The sequence below is a fragment of the Ursus maritimus genome, unplaced genomic scaffold (genome assembly GCF_017311325.1).
Source record: "Ursus maritimus isolate PB19 unplaced genomic scaffold, ASM1731132v1 scaffold_3, whole genome shotgun sequence".
Classification (NCBI taxonomy): Eukaryota; Metazoa; Chordata; class Mammalia; order Carnivora; family Ursidae; genus Ursus; species Ursus maritimus.
This window is the reverse complement of record NW_024425563.1, coordinates 83,941,484-83,958,806: the sequence shown is the minus strand read 5'-3', so window position 1 is coordinate 83,958,806 and position 17,323 is coordinate 83,941,484. Positions and strand designations below refer to the sequence as shown.

The 17,323-nt window shown below is 38.5% G+C and overlaps 1 protein-coding gene across 2 annotated transcripts in view; it reads left to right on the top strand.

Moving 5' to 3' along the window:
* RELN (reelin) overlaps nt 1-17,323 on the top strand; it is a 475,458-nt gene that overhangs the window by 272,583 nt on the left and 185,552 nt on the right. For both annotated transcript variants that reach the window (XM_040644349.1, XM_040644350.1), the window contains exon 11: nt 12,039-12,184. In XM_040644349.1, the coding sequence (XP_040500283.1) occupies nt 12,039-12,184 (146 nt within the window). The remainder of the gene's footprint in view (nt 1-12,038; nt 12,185-17,323) is intronic.

Genomic DNA, 17,323 nt, shown 5'->3' with positions numbered 1-17,323 from the left:
CCTCCCCTCAGGAGGTCCTGGGCGGGACACATAGTTCACCACCAGCCTTCTCTAAAGAAATCATTTCTCTGCTGCCCAGCTTCCTACTTACATCAACTTTGAGTTTGTATCCCTGCAACATGAGTAACTAAGCCCTTTTACCACCTCTTTCACTAGGTCCTTATAATTGGTCCATCCCACCCTCACCTTAGAACGTGGAGTAGTTCCATTTCAATATTCTCTTACATGGGACATATACCTCTATGAGAGCATTTACAACCTTGCTTTCCATTTATGTTTCTGTCTCCCGAGTTAGAAGGTCAGCTTCTTAAGCTCGGGGACTGCTTCAACCATTTTTGAGTCTCCATTGTTTGGCACGTGATGGATTGTTGTTAAGTGTTAACGGAATGAATGAAAAGGTGGAAAAAATAACCAGAAGATCGAGTTTATGAGGAAAGAAAATGAATTTCATATTCACTGATCACTTGAAGGCAGCTGAAAATTTTGTGAATGGAACTGGAGACAGTACAACTATTCAGAAAATGGACTTAACTACAGGGGTTCAGATCTTGGCTTTACCATTTATTAGCCATGTGGTTTGGGGCTACTTATTTTAATCTCTTAGTTCCTCAGTATCCTCATGTGTGTAACAGGGATAATAATAGTACCCACCCCAAGCTGTGGTAATTAAATAAGAAAATACATATAAAACCCTTAGAACAGTCCCTGGCACATAGAAAGGGTGTAATAAATATGTGTCCTCTTTATTGAAACTTTGAGACTAGGCTCCAGAAGAAAGTGAACATAGAGGAAAATGTGTAAAAGGCAAAGGATGGAGCCAATAGCTGTGATTATGAGGTGGGGGAGAACAGGATAGAAAAAATAGAGACCTCACAATTTATGTCATTCTTATATGTCACTAGAGTAACAGAATCAAATGCCTTAAAATGATTAGGTTGGACACAAGTGTTGCCCGTACATGTAACCTTTGGCAATCAAAATAAGAAATGGTTTCCACTGGAATTAAGTTTCAATGCCACTCATATAATCAGAATTATTAATAGTTTCTATTATTAACAACAAATTATTTTTTTAATGCTACTGTTCATGAAACAAGGGAATAGAAAGTAGTGAGTATGTAAACTGCCTAGCTGATGACCTCGAAAATAATGTCTGAGGGTGTCAGGTCGGATGGGAAAGATGAAAATGATTCACATTCACAGTGCATATTTCTCCTTGTCTTCTCTAGATTTTTTTTGTTCAGTTTCTTCGGGAATATTTAATTCATTGCATCTGAGCCTGTTCTTGTTTATCTCAAGTAGGGCAGAATGATATAAGACCAAATAGAGTAATTAGCTGAAGGAGTTGATGTGATCTGGAGAATTGCAATTATAGGTCACCAGTTTAAATCTGCCCTGGGTTGGTAGAAGGCCATTCCCATCTGTTGGCTCTTGGGTAATTAACATAAAATAGATGGATAACAGTACTGGCTTTTAATATAGAATCTGGCCTTCCATTTGTTGCGCTTTTTGATTTGGGGTTGGTGAGCTGCAAGAGCTTATGGAATTAATCTGTTCTTCCTCTTCAGCCTTCTGTGTTTCTCCTCCATTCTCTTTACGAGTGCATGGCCTTGCCTGACTCATCTTCCAATGTGTTTCCAGAAAACTTGCCCATGTGGAAGAAAAGGCACACCACATTCTTATGCTTCTAATTACCATCATGATGTTTTATTTCCCGCAAATCCCTAAGCAGCCCTTTGTTCATGACCAAGTAGGTGGGGCTCTAAATGCCAATAAACACAGTGCCGCAAGTTAAAAAGCTCCCCAGAGCACCACCCTCATTAGCAATGTCTCAGAATAAGCGGATCGTGGGCTCATGAGGCTAGCCGACTGAAGCCTACTCAGTCTGGAATCACCTGTCTCAGTTACTGGTTAAGATGATCTTGCCTTCGTTTACAGAATACCCCAACCCTTTGTAACTTTTGTATATGATTTCTAGAAGAATCAAGAATTATTTGTGTCCGTCGTTCCTATTCAAAAGACATGGAGTGAGCTCTGCCAGTTCATCCGCAGTTGCTAGAATAGCCAAGTGCTGCCACGGCTGCCATCCCCCACCCCGCAGGACTGCGTCTCTCGGTCAGGGGGTGTGGGTGTCTGTGCCACATTCAAAAGCGGGAGGCACGTTCTTCCTGCCTGAAGCAGGGCAGCGATTCATCTTAGGGCAGCTTCTGGTTTCCAGCTCTGTTACGGTGGTCTTGGTTTTGCCATCAAGGTTTAAGGGAAGTGGATCCATTTTTTCGCCCTTTCCAATTAAGACTTAGAGTATCAAGGATCAGCCTTTCACCTTGGGTAGGAGTCTCATATCCAGGAATGACACTTGCGCTAGTATGGATGCTAAATAATAATGAATAATAATAGTAACCCTATGAGGGTAAATAATAGTAACAACGATAATAGGAAGAGTAGTCATGATGGCGTGTCATGAATGCACTATGAGGAAAGCCTTATCGTCCAAGTTTTGCATCTGTAGTCAGTAAACACTGAGTGTCTGTAAATGGAGGCTTAGCACTCCATTTTCCTTAGTCACTCATGAAACATCTGGACAAATCCATCAAAGCCATCTCTTTCCAGCTCCTCAAACATACATCCTACGATCTGAGAACATCCTTAATTTCAAGGTCAAAGAAAAACACTAAATATAAGTTTGTGGCGGGCCAGCCTGGAGCTCCTGCCGCTAGCAGCCTGCTTTCCGTAACTCGCTGTCAGAGAAGAGACGCAAAGATCAGTGGAGCACTCCCAGGAGAGCCCAGGGACGAACGATGAGCAAAGGGCTGTGAGCAAGGGTTTGGGTTTGGGTTTTTTGTTTTTTTGTGTTTTTTTTTCCTGTTTTCCTCATCCTTTGATAGTACCCCATGAAGCAGGGTTCCCAAATGGAGCAACGTGTGATGGAGACGACTCTTCGTCCGGCAGGTGTTTCATTTTGTTTGTTTACTCTCATCTTCGGTGGCAGCCAAAAATTTGTATTTTGAAAGCATGTATCATTCGTGACTCTTTGGTGTGTGTGTGAGAGAGAGAGAGGGTATGTGTTTGCTCAGTCACCATTAATAAATGTTAATATCTGCTCAGCTAGCCTGGTTACTCTCGGCTTGCAAAGGCATAAATCACTGGCTTCTGTCGACTCTGGAATTGACCCACAGATTAAATGCAGATCACTGTGAGATAGGTGCCGTTCCGCGTATTTTTTATTTTTAAGAACTCTTCCCACTCTGATTGCTGTGCCTGCACCTGCTAATCTTTCTCTCTTTACTGCCCGAGTTCATTGTGTGGCTAGCAAAGAATTCCAGATTACTCCTTCAACACATTTATGTCAACTCGTGTTGGGAAGTAAATCAATGCTAAATGTCACAGATTCTGTGAGGAAGATTTGTCCTTTAGAATAGGCTGTGATTTGATCACGTGTATTTATTTTTTTATTTTAATTTTTTTTTATTATATTATGTTAGTCACCATACAGTACATCCCTGGTTTCTGATGTAAAGTTCGATGATTCATTAGTTGTGTATAACAAACACCCAGTGCTCCATGCAATACGTGCCCTCCTTACTATCCATCACCAGCCTATCCCATTCCCCCACCCCTCTCCCCTCTGAAGCCCTCAGTTTGTTTCTCAGAGTCCATTTAAAAGGAATTTCCTAAAAAGTAATTTATTAAGTTTTTCAAATTTTGGCCAGGGATTTGGAATAACTAAGTAGACAGAATTTAGAAGGGTCGTATGTTAATCTTTTCTCTATTAGTTTTTCTCTATTACTCTGTTTTCTCTATTCCTACTTCCGCAGACTGCTTCCTCTTTACTACACTTACTGTTGATAAATATGCAGTAATAATGACAATTTTCCTGTTTAACAAACACCAAAGGCCCTAATGAAGACAACAGCCATTAGGTAAATCAACAACCCATTAAGGGGAAGCATTAAGTCAGAACAGGAGAGTCTATTAATTTTCTTATAGCTCTTGTACATTAAGCATTTGCCAAATTCATTGTCCCAGTGGATGCTAGGCAGATATCCAGTCCTGAGTAAGAATGGGAGCTTTCATTCTGGAGTCTTCTGTCACCTGTCTGGTACTTTTGTCATAAATTGTGGAATTGTTAATGCAGAGTAAAGGTCATGATGTCCCAATTTTGAAAACATGTAAATTAATTTGTCTGAAAATGTAAAGTCTTCATGCAGGTTGTGGCTAATAAAAAAACCCTCAGATGAATGGTGAAAGGGGTGATCACACTCAAAGCAGAGTTCACTTTTAAATGTAGGATTTGGGGGATATAATCCCCTGGCAGGTCAGTACTCTCCTACTGTAATGCCCAACTTTTCTTCCAGAAATTAAGCACCCAGAAGAAGGTTTCAATGATCCATTCAATGATTTTATTTTATTTTTTACAGTAGAAGGACGAACAGGAGGAAATCAGATACACTTTCCAGAAATGTGCTTTGCAAAGCACTGTACTGGAAACTATCTGGTGTGTAACTTGAGGGATTTGAGTCCCGGCTTTCTAATGACGATCAACCTGCACTCAGTAAGACTTGTGGCCGGTCCATGTTCCCATGTCTTTTTCCATTAAGAATCGGAACGTTAACTATGATTTTTCTGGCCAGATTCCAGCCTGGTTAATTGCATGCTGTCTACCTAAATTCCCTTTGCTTGGGATGTTCTTCACTTTGGATTGCATTGCTCTTATTGTCATGTTTCCCCCAAGAGGTGGGTGCATAATATTGTAGAAGGAGCCAGGATATAATTTGTCAAGCTAATAAGAGTACTTTGGGGATGAAGGGTTAAACGTAAGTAGTGCTTTTCACAATTTCCCTCCAATGCTGCCTATTTGTACAGTAATTAATGTGAAATAGCATTAGTGAAACATGGAATTGAGCCAAATCACCATGACAAGGGTGGCAATAACACGGAATCAAATAATTTTGATAAATTCTACTGGAAGCGACTAGTCAAACAAATCGCCAGAGCCTCCCTAACGGATGCACCCTTTTTTGTTTGTTTTTGGTCTGAAGCTGACACATTTACTCACTAATTAACTCAATGTTCAGTGAGATCTATTTTGCTCTATATGAACGTCAAAAACGTATAACATTTTTCATCATTTCTGTGCCTAGCACAGGACATAGCATGGTAACCTGCCCAGTGACACTCACGGAAGGAAGGTTTGTCAAGCGAATGAATGAAGTAAGGTTTGTTAAGCGAATGAGTGAAGATGGGGGCAATGAACGTTTACCAACTTCCTGACATTCCCCAATCTTTAGGAGGCATGGCCTACAGTATCTCATCTAATCTTCACAATTACTCCCATTTCACAGATGCAAAGACAGAGGCTCAGAGAGGCCAAATGGCTTCTCTTAAGATCAGTTTTGACTTTTGTAGCCAAGTGTGTTTTACTAGAAAGTCAGCCCTTTCGTCCCTCCGTCTCTTATAGCCTCCCACATTGTACCTGGCATCCTCAGCCTTAATTTGAGAAGGCAAGTCCGAAAACCTCAGACCCTGTGAAAGTCAAGTTGATCTCCATAGACAAGGTTAACAACCGCCCCATGGAATTTTACATTGTTATTCTTACTCTCATTACTCCAATTCAAATCTGTCACTGTTGCCATTTTGGAGTTGTCATAACTGTTGCCAAGTAATTATACACTTGTCACAAAATATACCATAAATCGAATCTTTATGAATCTTGGTACAAAGTGGTTCAAATGTGAATGCTCAATAAATCCAGAAAATAATGAGAAAAAATACTCTTTAAGCTCCCTCAAATTCACTCAGCATGGTTGAATCTATTGTGTCGACTAGAGAAAATGCACGTCAGCCCTCCTACACCTGGACTGTGTTCATAGCCAAGTTTTCAGTTTTTTAACTGGCATTAAATTACCTAGAAATCGAATGTGTGGAAAAGGACAGAAATTCATTTTGCCTCATGAGAGAAATCATTCTCCTTCAATTTGATATTTTTAAATATAGCATGAAAGTCTGTACCTTTAAAGACCATTGACCCAGGATGTAGGATATATGTATTTCTATATGATAATAGCTCTCGCACAGAGAAAGGCTTAGGAAACACAATGATAGGTAGGCTATCAGTCAGTCAATTTCCAAACACTCAATCACACATCTCAATGTAAGCCAGAAACTCCTCTACCAACATATTTTATTTCCAGCCAGATATTGGCTAATTTATGACTCTGCCAACAATGCCATTTTAATTAATTTTATTCATCTTATTTCTCTTTCCTCTGCTCCTCATATCTCATCTATTTGCATTGCCTAGATTTTAATTAAAAAACCTCTCCTCTCTAAGGAGCAATCTGAAGTGGCAAAAATAATCACTTAAAATATTACAGTCATTAAAACATTGGCTGTGGTGGAAGCCATGCATTTTCAATTTTCCTACAAATGATGTTTTAGCTTCCTTTTAAAGTGCACTTTGTATCTGAATTGTCTGCCACCAGCCAGCTTGGCTATCAAAAATGGTCTTCCAGCTGGGTGGGCTGAGTGACAACTCCTTAATGGAGGAAATGGATGGCTCTCTGCTCATGTGGAGGGGAAGGCATACCAGGCAGATTTCATTCCATCTGCCACCAGCTCTCTGCAAGCTGGCATTGCCCAAATGCCCAATATACTCATTCCAACAAAAAGGATATCGTCAAAAAAATAAATTGTAAGGCTACACATGCCTGAAAGAAGCATCAGGGCCATTAGACCCAAGGGAGATAATATTAAGAGGTGCCTCAGTGTTCATCTTTGATGAAAACCTAATTAAACTATGGGGGGGGGGCGATTGCAAGTACTTTTACAAGTACAGAGGTGAAGTCATTAACATTTGCAGCAGAGGATAGGGAGCAACCTTAGAAAAATGCTATCCTGAATTGTGGCCAAGGACTTGTTATATTGAGGAATTTGCACGGATGTTTCCTGTTGATGCTTTTCTGAATGGCAAATTCTTGTCACTTAGCTACACTGTGTTCTGCTTTTCAAGTAAAGGAAACCCGTTTAGCTGCAAAGTAGGAAAATATTTTCGATTGACAAATAGAAGCAAATAAGGACTATATTTAAGGGATTTTTAAAAATTGGAGATCTCTGGTACTTAGAACTACAAAGTATATGTCATTGATCAGTACTAAAATAGTGACACAAAGTAAAAATAATTATAATTAATGCACATTAGGAGAGCTAGAAATAGAAATATTTAAAGCCATCTTCAGAATTTATACCTTTATTTCGCCCCCAATACATGCTTAGTTACTTGACATGTAGTCACCATAAGTCAGAAGCTATAACTCAGGAAATCAAATTTTATGATCATTTGCTCAAAAAAAAAAAAACTTGATAGAGTTTTAGTATACTCAAAATACTCCTGAATTCCAAAATATTCTTGTTTTTATCATATCAAGAACTTGTGTATCTTACAAAATTAGACATTTAACTGTCTTTTGAACTTGTTTAGATTTTAATTGTTATTACATATAAATGACATGAGTTAAACAAAAACAGCTGGGTATTAAAAATCACTGAGAGCAGTTTTCTGAAATTCTTTTCATACTTTCAATGCACATTTTGCTTGGATTTTTAACATAGTATACTGATATTACACAATGCAAGTTTGTCTGTAAAAAAAAAGAAAAGGTGGCAACAGGCATTTTGCATTAATAAGTTTTCCTGTCCTTGGAGAATTTTTGGTAATCTGCCAAAATTTGGAGGGCCTTTAAAGTTCTCATTGAAGCTTCTACCTGCCCTAAATGTGAATGAATGTTTGCAGTATTTTTGCCATATGGGATTGTGGGACATATTCTTTTATATTTTACTAAAGGTTTGAAGTTGACCTGAAGAATTTTAATGACTATTCTAATGAGAAACACAATTAAAAATAGATTTACACATGTTTCTATTTCTCTTTCACATACTGCTAAGAGTATGGACTATAGCATTTTATTTTTGGAAAAAAAATATCTATCCAGAAATAAAATAATGATTATTGTATAGCACTCAGACGTTTCAGAAATACATTTCCATGGGTAATATAACTTGTGCTTCTAACAGCACCTCTAGGAAATAGATATCATTGACGTCATTCTATAGCCTGAGAAACTGAGGCCTACAGGGGTTAACTGACTTATACAAGGCCATGTAGCTATTAAGTAGAGCAAACGCATGGGAACAGGCCTTCTGATTCCAGTCCTCACACTCTTTGAGGATGGATAGCAGCTGAGTCTTCATTTCTTGTCATCTTGATTGGTTTTGGTTTCTAGGATTTTGTTCTTTCCCAACCTTCATCTCAATTCATGTAAGTGCTGAATTAACTGAGGTAGATTTCAGGGGCCAGGGGTTCCCATCCAGAGACAGAGACGCAGTATCAAACAAGCTGATTCTAGCCTCGTCCAAACGCACTCGGGCATAAGTTCTGAGTTTGGAGAGCATCTGGGAAACCAGGCCCATTCTAAGATTTTGAGCCCCTGGGACAAATCCTAAACAGAATTCACAGGGAGCTCTAACTTACCTTATAACTGATGTAGGGATCCTCAGACTGAGAACCCTCAACTGTTCCCCTGCCTTTCACAGGATTCTTAAATACAGGGCCTGTAGACAGTCAACCTCTCAGTAGGCCTGTTCCTGCCTGTTCCTGCTCAGATGACTCAGAAATACTCCAGTTTCACACCAACTGTCCCCTGTTTTAGAGTCCCAATATGACCCTGCTGGTTCATATTACCCTGACTCCAAACCTTGAAAACTCTGGCTTCTACTCAGAAAGGCAGAGGCAGAGGTGGCCTCTCGATCTCCTTAGCATGGTGGGGAGTCGAGCAGCCATCCGTCGCCGTGTGTGTGTGTGTGTGTGTGTGTGTGTGTTCTGTTCATCCCCAGGCCCTGCTGCCCAGAGAATGACAGCCCCGTCTTGCTGAGAGAGAGGGGAGGTTGAGCCGCCTCTCGCTGAGCTGTGACTGTTTACTTTGCATATGTCTCCACCTTTTTTTGGTACTGGGTTGCAGCACTAAGACTATGAAAAAGACAATATTCAAAGAGCCGTACTTTTCCCCTCCACACCCAGAGGACTTTGGGCCTATTTGGGAAGGGAGAAGAGAGCTAACTGTAAATCGTCCCTTAAACCTGACAGACAGGATTAGGATATTTGCAGTGGAAAGACCAGCGCTGGTTGTTCTAAACCACTGCCCTGTCTGTTTGACTTTAGATCTGGCATTATTATTCTTTTACTACAAGCTGTTAAACAACAACTCCTTCACTATAGAAATACTAAAACTATGCCAAAAACCATACCACTATCTCTCTTATGGAAACTAACCAAAGACAGATCCTACTAGTTTTTAGATCCTATTATATTAGCATGAAAATTGGATTAACATTCAATTAAGGTGAGTATTAGCATTTTTTCAGATTGCTTTATTTACCCTTGATATGGTAGATATTACTTGTGTTTCCTATGCTGGCGCTCTGTAGTCATAGTGTCAAAAATGTGTATCTGGTAGATAATTTTCAATCATTATACAATTACAAATGATCTATTCAACTATCTGATGTATTTGGTAACAGCAAAATAACTAACAAAAAGATCCTTTAAAATTATTTCTGTTTTTCTAAAACACCAACTGATCTTAATTTTTTGAAATCAGTTTAACAATATTCAGTTAAACAATATCTAGTTTTATAATGGCTTTTTTTACATAAATTTTCCATCTCAACTAAATTAAAATATATATCAAATATCTTAAAAATATAAATTTTGAGAGAATAGGAAAACACTCATTTATAACACAGTCTTAAAATATTAACAAACAATTCTGAGGCACACAGAACCAAAACTGAAATAATTAAATTGATATTTAGCCAGAAATGACCAAGGTTTCATGTTAAGTGAGTCACTCTTTTTATTATGTAAATATGTCCTTTTGAATTGTAATTAAATGTTCTGTTTTCACACATATAGGTATTTCATGTATGGCTTTTCCTTAGACAATGACTAAATGTGTCATCTGCGCGGATATCAGCATTCTTATATTAATGCCACAGTTGATCAGGATTCCAGAATGTGAAGATAATTGTAAAAAAACGTTACTTAGAGTTTGGTGGATTTATTAGGAAAGTAATCTTTGTTATTTTAGTTAGCATTTGTAGTCTTCACAGGATAATAGTAGTGGACCCTTGAGTTTGTCACCTTTTGACAGTTTCTACTTACTGTTAAATACACGGAACCCCAGTTTTGATACGTTTGTGTGGGTTATGGATCACATATAGAGCTCAGTTTAGCATCTGCTGAGTAATCTGTATTCACTGTGGTGTGAAGAAGATTCTCTGGAGGTGGTGCATGCCACGTGCTACAGTGGTATCTAGGGTGATGACAGGCTCTGTGGGTGTGTCTTATGTTAGTGCTGTGAAATGACTCCCCAGGATCATATGCTATGACTCTCTGGAACTTCTGGAAGCTTAATTTACTCTTTTAAAATGATATTCTGATTCCTCCCTCAATTGATTTTACCAGCCATAACTAGCTTAATTGTCGTAAAACATTTCTATGCATACATCACTCCCTTATTTTAGGACACCACTGCCAACAGGATATTGTAGAGATCTCTAAGACTACTACTTAAGATTTTTTTTATTGTCAGGCTCCAGTCAAATTTTGAAAATCATTCCTACTGATCACCTTTGTCGTTCATTCGTATTTGTCATCCAACTTGGATTTTTATCACATTCTTTAAAACAGGTTGAAGACCTGTTCATCCATGAAGCCTATGTATTTAGACCAGCCCTGGACAGTGATTCTCACCTTTTCTCACTCATTAGCACGTACCATCTGCTGCCTAGCATTGAGACCTATCTTTGATATCTCTCAACGAGACTGGGATTTTTTGAGAGCAAGGATTATGTATTATTATACTTCATTATAAACCCCTCCCCAGTACCTTCCTTAATGCCTTCTACATAGTAAGTTCTCTGTACAAAAATAATTGATCACTTAAAAAGGCATAACCATATCGTTCATTCATTCATTATTGAATTATTCAACAATTTTTTTAAATTTCTACTATAAGCCACACATTGTGTATACAGCAAGAAACAAAATGGACATGATCCCAGCTCTACACAACTTACAGTCACTGGGCCTGATATTTTCTGTCCAATTAGTTTTCTTCATTTCTATTTCATTTTAAGAGCATATGACACTTAAAAGGACATTTGATCTTTCTTTTATTAGTATTTTTGTATATATGACTTACTACCAAAAGTTAATAAAAACATATTTTTACAAAGTATTCAGATTACTCAGCTCCAGAATTCGATCGTACCTTTGACTATTCACTTTAAGCTGAAAAAATATAGGTTAAAAAAGAAGTATCACAGGAAACTCTTTTTCTCTATTCTTTGTAAACCTTGTGCTTTTTGGGAGAATAACAAAGATTGTGATTTCCAAGCTCTTCATTGAGGGCATCATGCACTACTTAGGTCTCACCAGAAACTTTTATTCAAAAGGTAGCCGAGAATATACGATCATATCAGGGATTACTTTGACCTTTTCTATATTCCATGTTTTGATTAGCTGGCTATTTGACTCATATCCCATTTACAGACAAATTGTGAAAGGCTTGAATGGCAAGCCAGAAATATATAGAATATTGAAAAGGTCAGTGTGATTTAGCCCATAAGCACAGTATCGAAAATATATGACAAGTCATTATCACACGTAATTCCCACGACAAGGACTGGGTGAAGATGGGAAATTATTCCAATTAAAATATTCTTGTTTCCTACCGAAGGCTGAAATAGCAAAGCTCAAATGGCCTCTTGACTCCTTTTTTGTGATAACTTAATAAGTTAGAAAGAAATTGTAATTGAATTAAACAAGACCAAAAAAAAAGTAACAAGCTCTTCTGATTTGAGCGTCCATCACAGAGGGAATAATATACTGACTTTTCTAAAAACTCTAATTATACATGAGTAAGACAGACACAGCTACAGAACCAATTCCACAGCCACCCCATGCTCTCTTTTCATCTACAGCATAGCTGTCAGTCAGATGGGAACTCCATTTATTTCCATGGAAATGAAGGCAGTGAGTTCAATTTCGCCACCACCCGGGATGTAGATCTTTCTACAGAGGATATTCAAGAGCAGTGGTCAGAAGAATTTGAAAGCCAGCCTACCGGGTAAGTAATTGCTATCCCATGCTGCGTATAGCACTTATATTTATTCCCCTGGACATATTTTAAATGCATATTATTAAATAGCAAAAGCACAGTTAAATCAATATTGATTCTTCTTTTAAAATATTCATTTATTTATTTGAAAGAGAGAGTAGGAGAAGGGGCAGAGGGAGGGAAAGAATCTCAAGTAGACTCCATGCTGAGGGCAGAACCCAACACGGGGCTCCCTCTCGTGACCCTGAGATCTCAACCTGAGCCGAAATCAGGAGTCAGACACTTCTACTGACTGAGCCACCCAGGTGCCCCAAAGCCAATTGTTCTTATAGACAGGACAAATGGTTAGACTTCTCTTAAACATTCATTAAATAATCAACTATTTTTATGTGTATTAAAAATATGTAATTGCAAATATCTTTTAACTGCAGTTGAAGCACTTATATCTCATCTTTGTTTATTCGGCTTTTACTGGGAAAAAGTGTTTTTCAATGTGTATGGAAGACAAACTCCACTATGATTATATTGAGACTTTCAGTCATCTTCCTGGGGCCTGAGGTTTATAGATGATGCTACCTGATTTTCAGTGGAATGTAGTTTTGATCTATAAAAATTGTTTAGGAAGTAAAATTTATCTTTGAGAGATTTTTTTAAAAGACTTTATTTATTTGAGAGAGAGAGCACAAGCAGGGGGAGAGGGAAAGGGAGAAACAGACTCCCCACTGAGCACAGAGCCTGACGCAGGACTTGGTCCCAGGATGCTGGGATCATGACCTGAGCTGAAGGCAGACGCTTAACGGACTGAGCTACCCAGTCGCCCTCTTTGAGAGATTTTTAAAGGAGGAAGATGGGGCTGATGTTGAAGAAGAGAGCTAAAGCAATGAGAATGGTTTGGTGGTAGTATTTTCTGGCAATTCTGAGCTGTGTGCCTTCTTCTAGGTCCTGTATCCCTAAGGTATTTCCTACTAATTGAGCAGCATTTTCCTAGAAGTTAAAGTTGAAAAAAATTAATAGGTTCAGAGAATCTAAATTCATAAGGTAATGTGAGTGGGAAGGAAACTCTAGAAATTTTTTTTCAATAAACACATGTGATCAGAACACCAGGTCTTTATTGTTTAGTGTGTGTTTTCTAAGAATATGATGAAGATGAATGAAATTAACATAAAATGTAATTTTATAATGAATATAAAATAACAATAATTTAAGTGTTAACTGTGAGAAACTTTTCCAAAACACAACATTTGATGTAGTCGTGTGTCTCTGATCTCAACAAATTAAATCAAAACTGGATGGAACTTCTAAGTGCCCAAGAGACAAGAAGGCCATGGCTCTGTTGGGCTCTCTGCTTCTTTGGTGTTGTCCGGGAATGGCATTCAGACCCAATAAGACAGAAATCTGACCAGTAGCCTAAGCTGCACCGCTGCTGTGACCTTTTGGTGCTACATCAGGGGCTTTCATTATTGAAAGCTAGATTTCTGCTGTGGCTGACCTAGCCCTGCCTCAAGGAGGTCCAGCCTGTGGGGCAGGCCAGGGGTGCCTCTGAAGGAGGCTGACATTTTGAGGGACCTCATTTCTTCAGAGCCTAGCAGGGATGTTCAAGGCCTTCAGTCCATAAAGTTCTTTTCCTTGGAAATTCCTGGCACCCTTGAAATTCCATGTCCAGTGTGGCTCCGGTGTCTCCTTGAGGGACCAACAACTACTGCTCCTCTGTTCCATCTACAGGATTTCCCCAAGAGTCAGACTGCCTGCCATCATCACCCATACACCACACATAACCCTTACACCACACAGGGTTCATTCTACTCCCCTTACAAACCAATGGGCTTTGGTGGGGTCCAGAATTTTGACAATGCAAGGAAGGCTTCTTTACCTACATTTCGGAAATAAGAAACATCACCAGCATATAAGTTCTCCCTTTTTGATTCCGGATATGAAAGATCAATTCAAACCCCTTCCCTGGTTTCGGAGCTTGACTGCCTACGAGAGAGTCCCAAATCTTGAAACACAAGAGATTCATTGACCTCCAGTCCTTCATCTCTCCAAGCTAATACCATCCATGTGGAAGTGACGAGCCATCCTCTTCAGTGAGACCCACATCCCCTGAGGACATAGATGATTCCCAGTGATATCCAGCCCCCATCCCACTAAAGCAGAGAGAGAAACAGAAACACAAATTTAGTTTCCGGTAGGATAACTCTCATACGCACATAAATCCCTGTCTGTCGATCTACCTCTTTCCTCAAAGTCTTCAGTGTTACCACTCTTGTTCTTTTGGGGAGAGAGAAAATTTATTTTTAATTATGGCTTTCATATCCATCTATTCCCTGTCCCACAATGTTTTCTTTTCCTTTTTTTTCCCCCACCTTATCGTATCATCAAAGCTTGTCTATAAAAGAACAAAAGAAAAGCTTTTTTGGTTGGATTAATGGTCCATCCTGCAATCTGCTAGTAACATCAGTGAAGATTTAGTACAAACAAACAGAAAACCACGAGTTAAGTTTAGAAAGGAATTGATTTTATATTAGGAGAAACCCAACGTATCTTGGAAAATTAGTGTACTAGTCCAGAGACATAGCTTGCAAAAAATTTTTCCGATTAACAGAGCAGACATTCCGTTTTCACAGAACACTAATGGTATGAGGGAATTTGTGGCTAAACCAAATCATTCATCCTCCAAAACAAGGATGGAACTAAAAGTATTTATTCTTTAAAAAAAGAACTAAAGTTAAGACACACACAGAGGAACAGCAGCACAAATTCCATCCACTCAGTGACTCAGGTGGTTTCAGTTATGCTCTTTGGCCGCTTCTCAGTACTGAGGATGTATCAGGGTTTTGGTCACAGTTAAGAGACTAATACTTTTGGACCATGGCATTGTCAGCAGATCTCTGTTCCAATAACATAGAATAATGTGCTTGACAAAAGCACCTGTGCCACTCTAATTGCTATACAATTAATTCCTCTAAGTTCTAAAAGCAGTAAATGATTCTAGCAACTACATCTTTAAGTTTATTTGCAGCTTTTCCCCTAAGATATCAGGCCACACCCCCCAGATTTACGTCATTTATGCTCTCAGCTGGTTGCCCAGTTATCCAACTTGGCGTTATATCATAAAGGTATAAAAGGATAATGAGAGGATCTAGTGTTTTCTGTGTTTGCGGGATGATAAAAATGCTGGTTTAGTCCATGAGTGTGTGTGTGTGTGTGTGTGTGTGTGTGTGTCCCCTCTCCGCATCCCATTCACCCACTCCCAAATGTTGCTTTATTGGTCCAGGAAAGAATGTTGTCATGATAATTTTTAATCATAGCTTCAGGGGGAAAAAAGCCTGTCACGAAATCAAATTAATGTGAAATATTTTACATAGGGTAAGAGCTGACAAAAACAGATGAGGAATTTGGTAGTGAAATTCTTGATGTGTTTTGTTTTACAAGCCAGATTTACTAAATATTTGTCTCATTCTTCAACTCAGTCATCACCCACACTGATAATTTATCATTATTGGCTCACCTGCTGAAATAGAAAATGTAGATAGTAAATCCTCATTGTGCTCAAGAGCAACGGATTGAATTGATTGAGCTCTGTAATTTTGAGGTCACTTTTTCAAAAATAAAAAAATATTTTTTAATAAATTAATTAAATTGTTAACCTCTATATAATATTTTTACTTAACTATGTTTTTCTCCCATAAGAATTATGAAAGAAAAAAATGAGTATGCAGTCCTCTCTAATAATTTCAAAACACTTCATATGAATGTTAAGAAAAAGGAAAGCCACTATTTTTGGAATCTGGTTTCCCAAATATTCCTGTTTTCCTACCATTTGAGTCAAACCATTTGATCTCACATCACAAGGATGCAAGAGCTGTTTGCCTCTCATATCTCAAAGCTGTCCTAAATCCAATGTTGATAGGTTTATTTTTTAAGTGGGATCGTAAAGCTTTTTTTCTCTTTTTCCTAAAGAAGACACATCTGTTACTTCAGCAAGAGAGAAACTTTAATGGATACACTGATAATTTATGTGAGTCTTTCTAAACTTTGGCTTAACCTTACAAACACATCATTTAATTAGCAACCACTGTATCTCACCTAGCTGAGACCACTTTTAGGTGGGAGAGAACTTTGTAGAAAAACACACTGCTATCATATAGATTTTGTATTCTTCTCTTTTATCCCAAATGCAAACACTGTATGTTTTTACTATTCAAATACCTTACTGCTGTCACTGTTCACGTTAAAGAGGAACTCCACAAATATAATGAATATTAGAATATTGAATCAAAGCAGCATGCTTTAGTCTTCTCCACTTGCCCCAAATCCTTGGAAATTACAGAAAATGAGCAAACATATCTATAGCGACACTATAAAACAAAACAAAAAAAAATATGCCCTAGTTGGGTCAGGAATTATAAAGGATTGTACACAAAAAGAGAGGAGAAGATCTGATGGAAGGAGGGAACTATAGCCCCAAACACTGTTTGAATAAGACACTAAAAAAGATGTCTCAGCACTGCTCCAGGACACAGATGCTGGGCACAGGAATGAGGATGGGGCTCGAGGTACTGCTATAGGGATTGCCATGTAGGTGTGTCCCTCAGTACACCTACTTCCAAGGAGAGGCTTCTGTTCCCAGGAACAAGTAATGAATGTGGACATTTGGAATGGAGAAGCAGGACAATCCAGGTGACCGGAAACCTCAAGGGGGAACAGAGACCCCCCTCACAGTAGTCCCACCTAAAGGCCCATCTGCCACCATCAGTAGCCATAATAATAACAGATACAAATTTAAGCAAATGATCTAGAATCAACAAATCTGAGGAAAATCAATTCCATTTAAAAATCATCAAACTAAAGAACTAAGGTCTGAGAAAAAAGAAGTAGTAGAATAAACAAATGGAGATTTTATAAGAAGCATAATGAATATCCTCAGAGGGATAAAAGTGTGTACTGCATTTGAGAAATTAAAATCCATTTTATGAGGAAGCATAGAGATGTGAGAAATGAAAATATATGATTGTCGAAACAAATTTAATGGGTTTTTTTTCCTCCACTGAATGTCAGCATAGGCATAGCTGAAGAGCAAATTAATGAGCTACAAATTGGAGTCTTGAAGTCTACCCAAAACTTAGGGTCACTGGATATAAGAAAAAA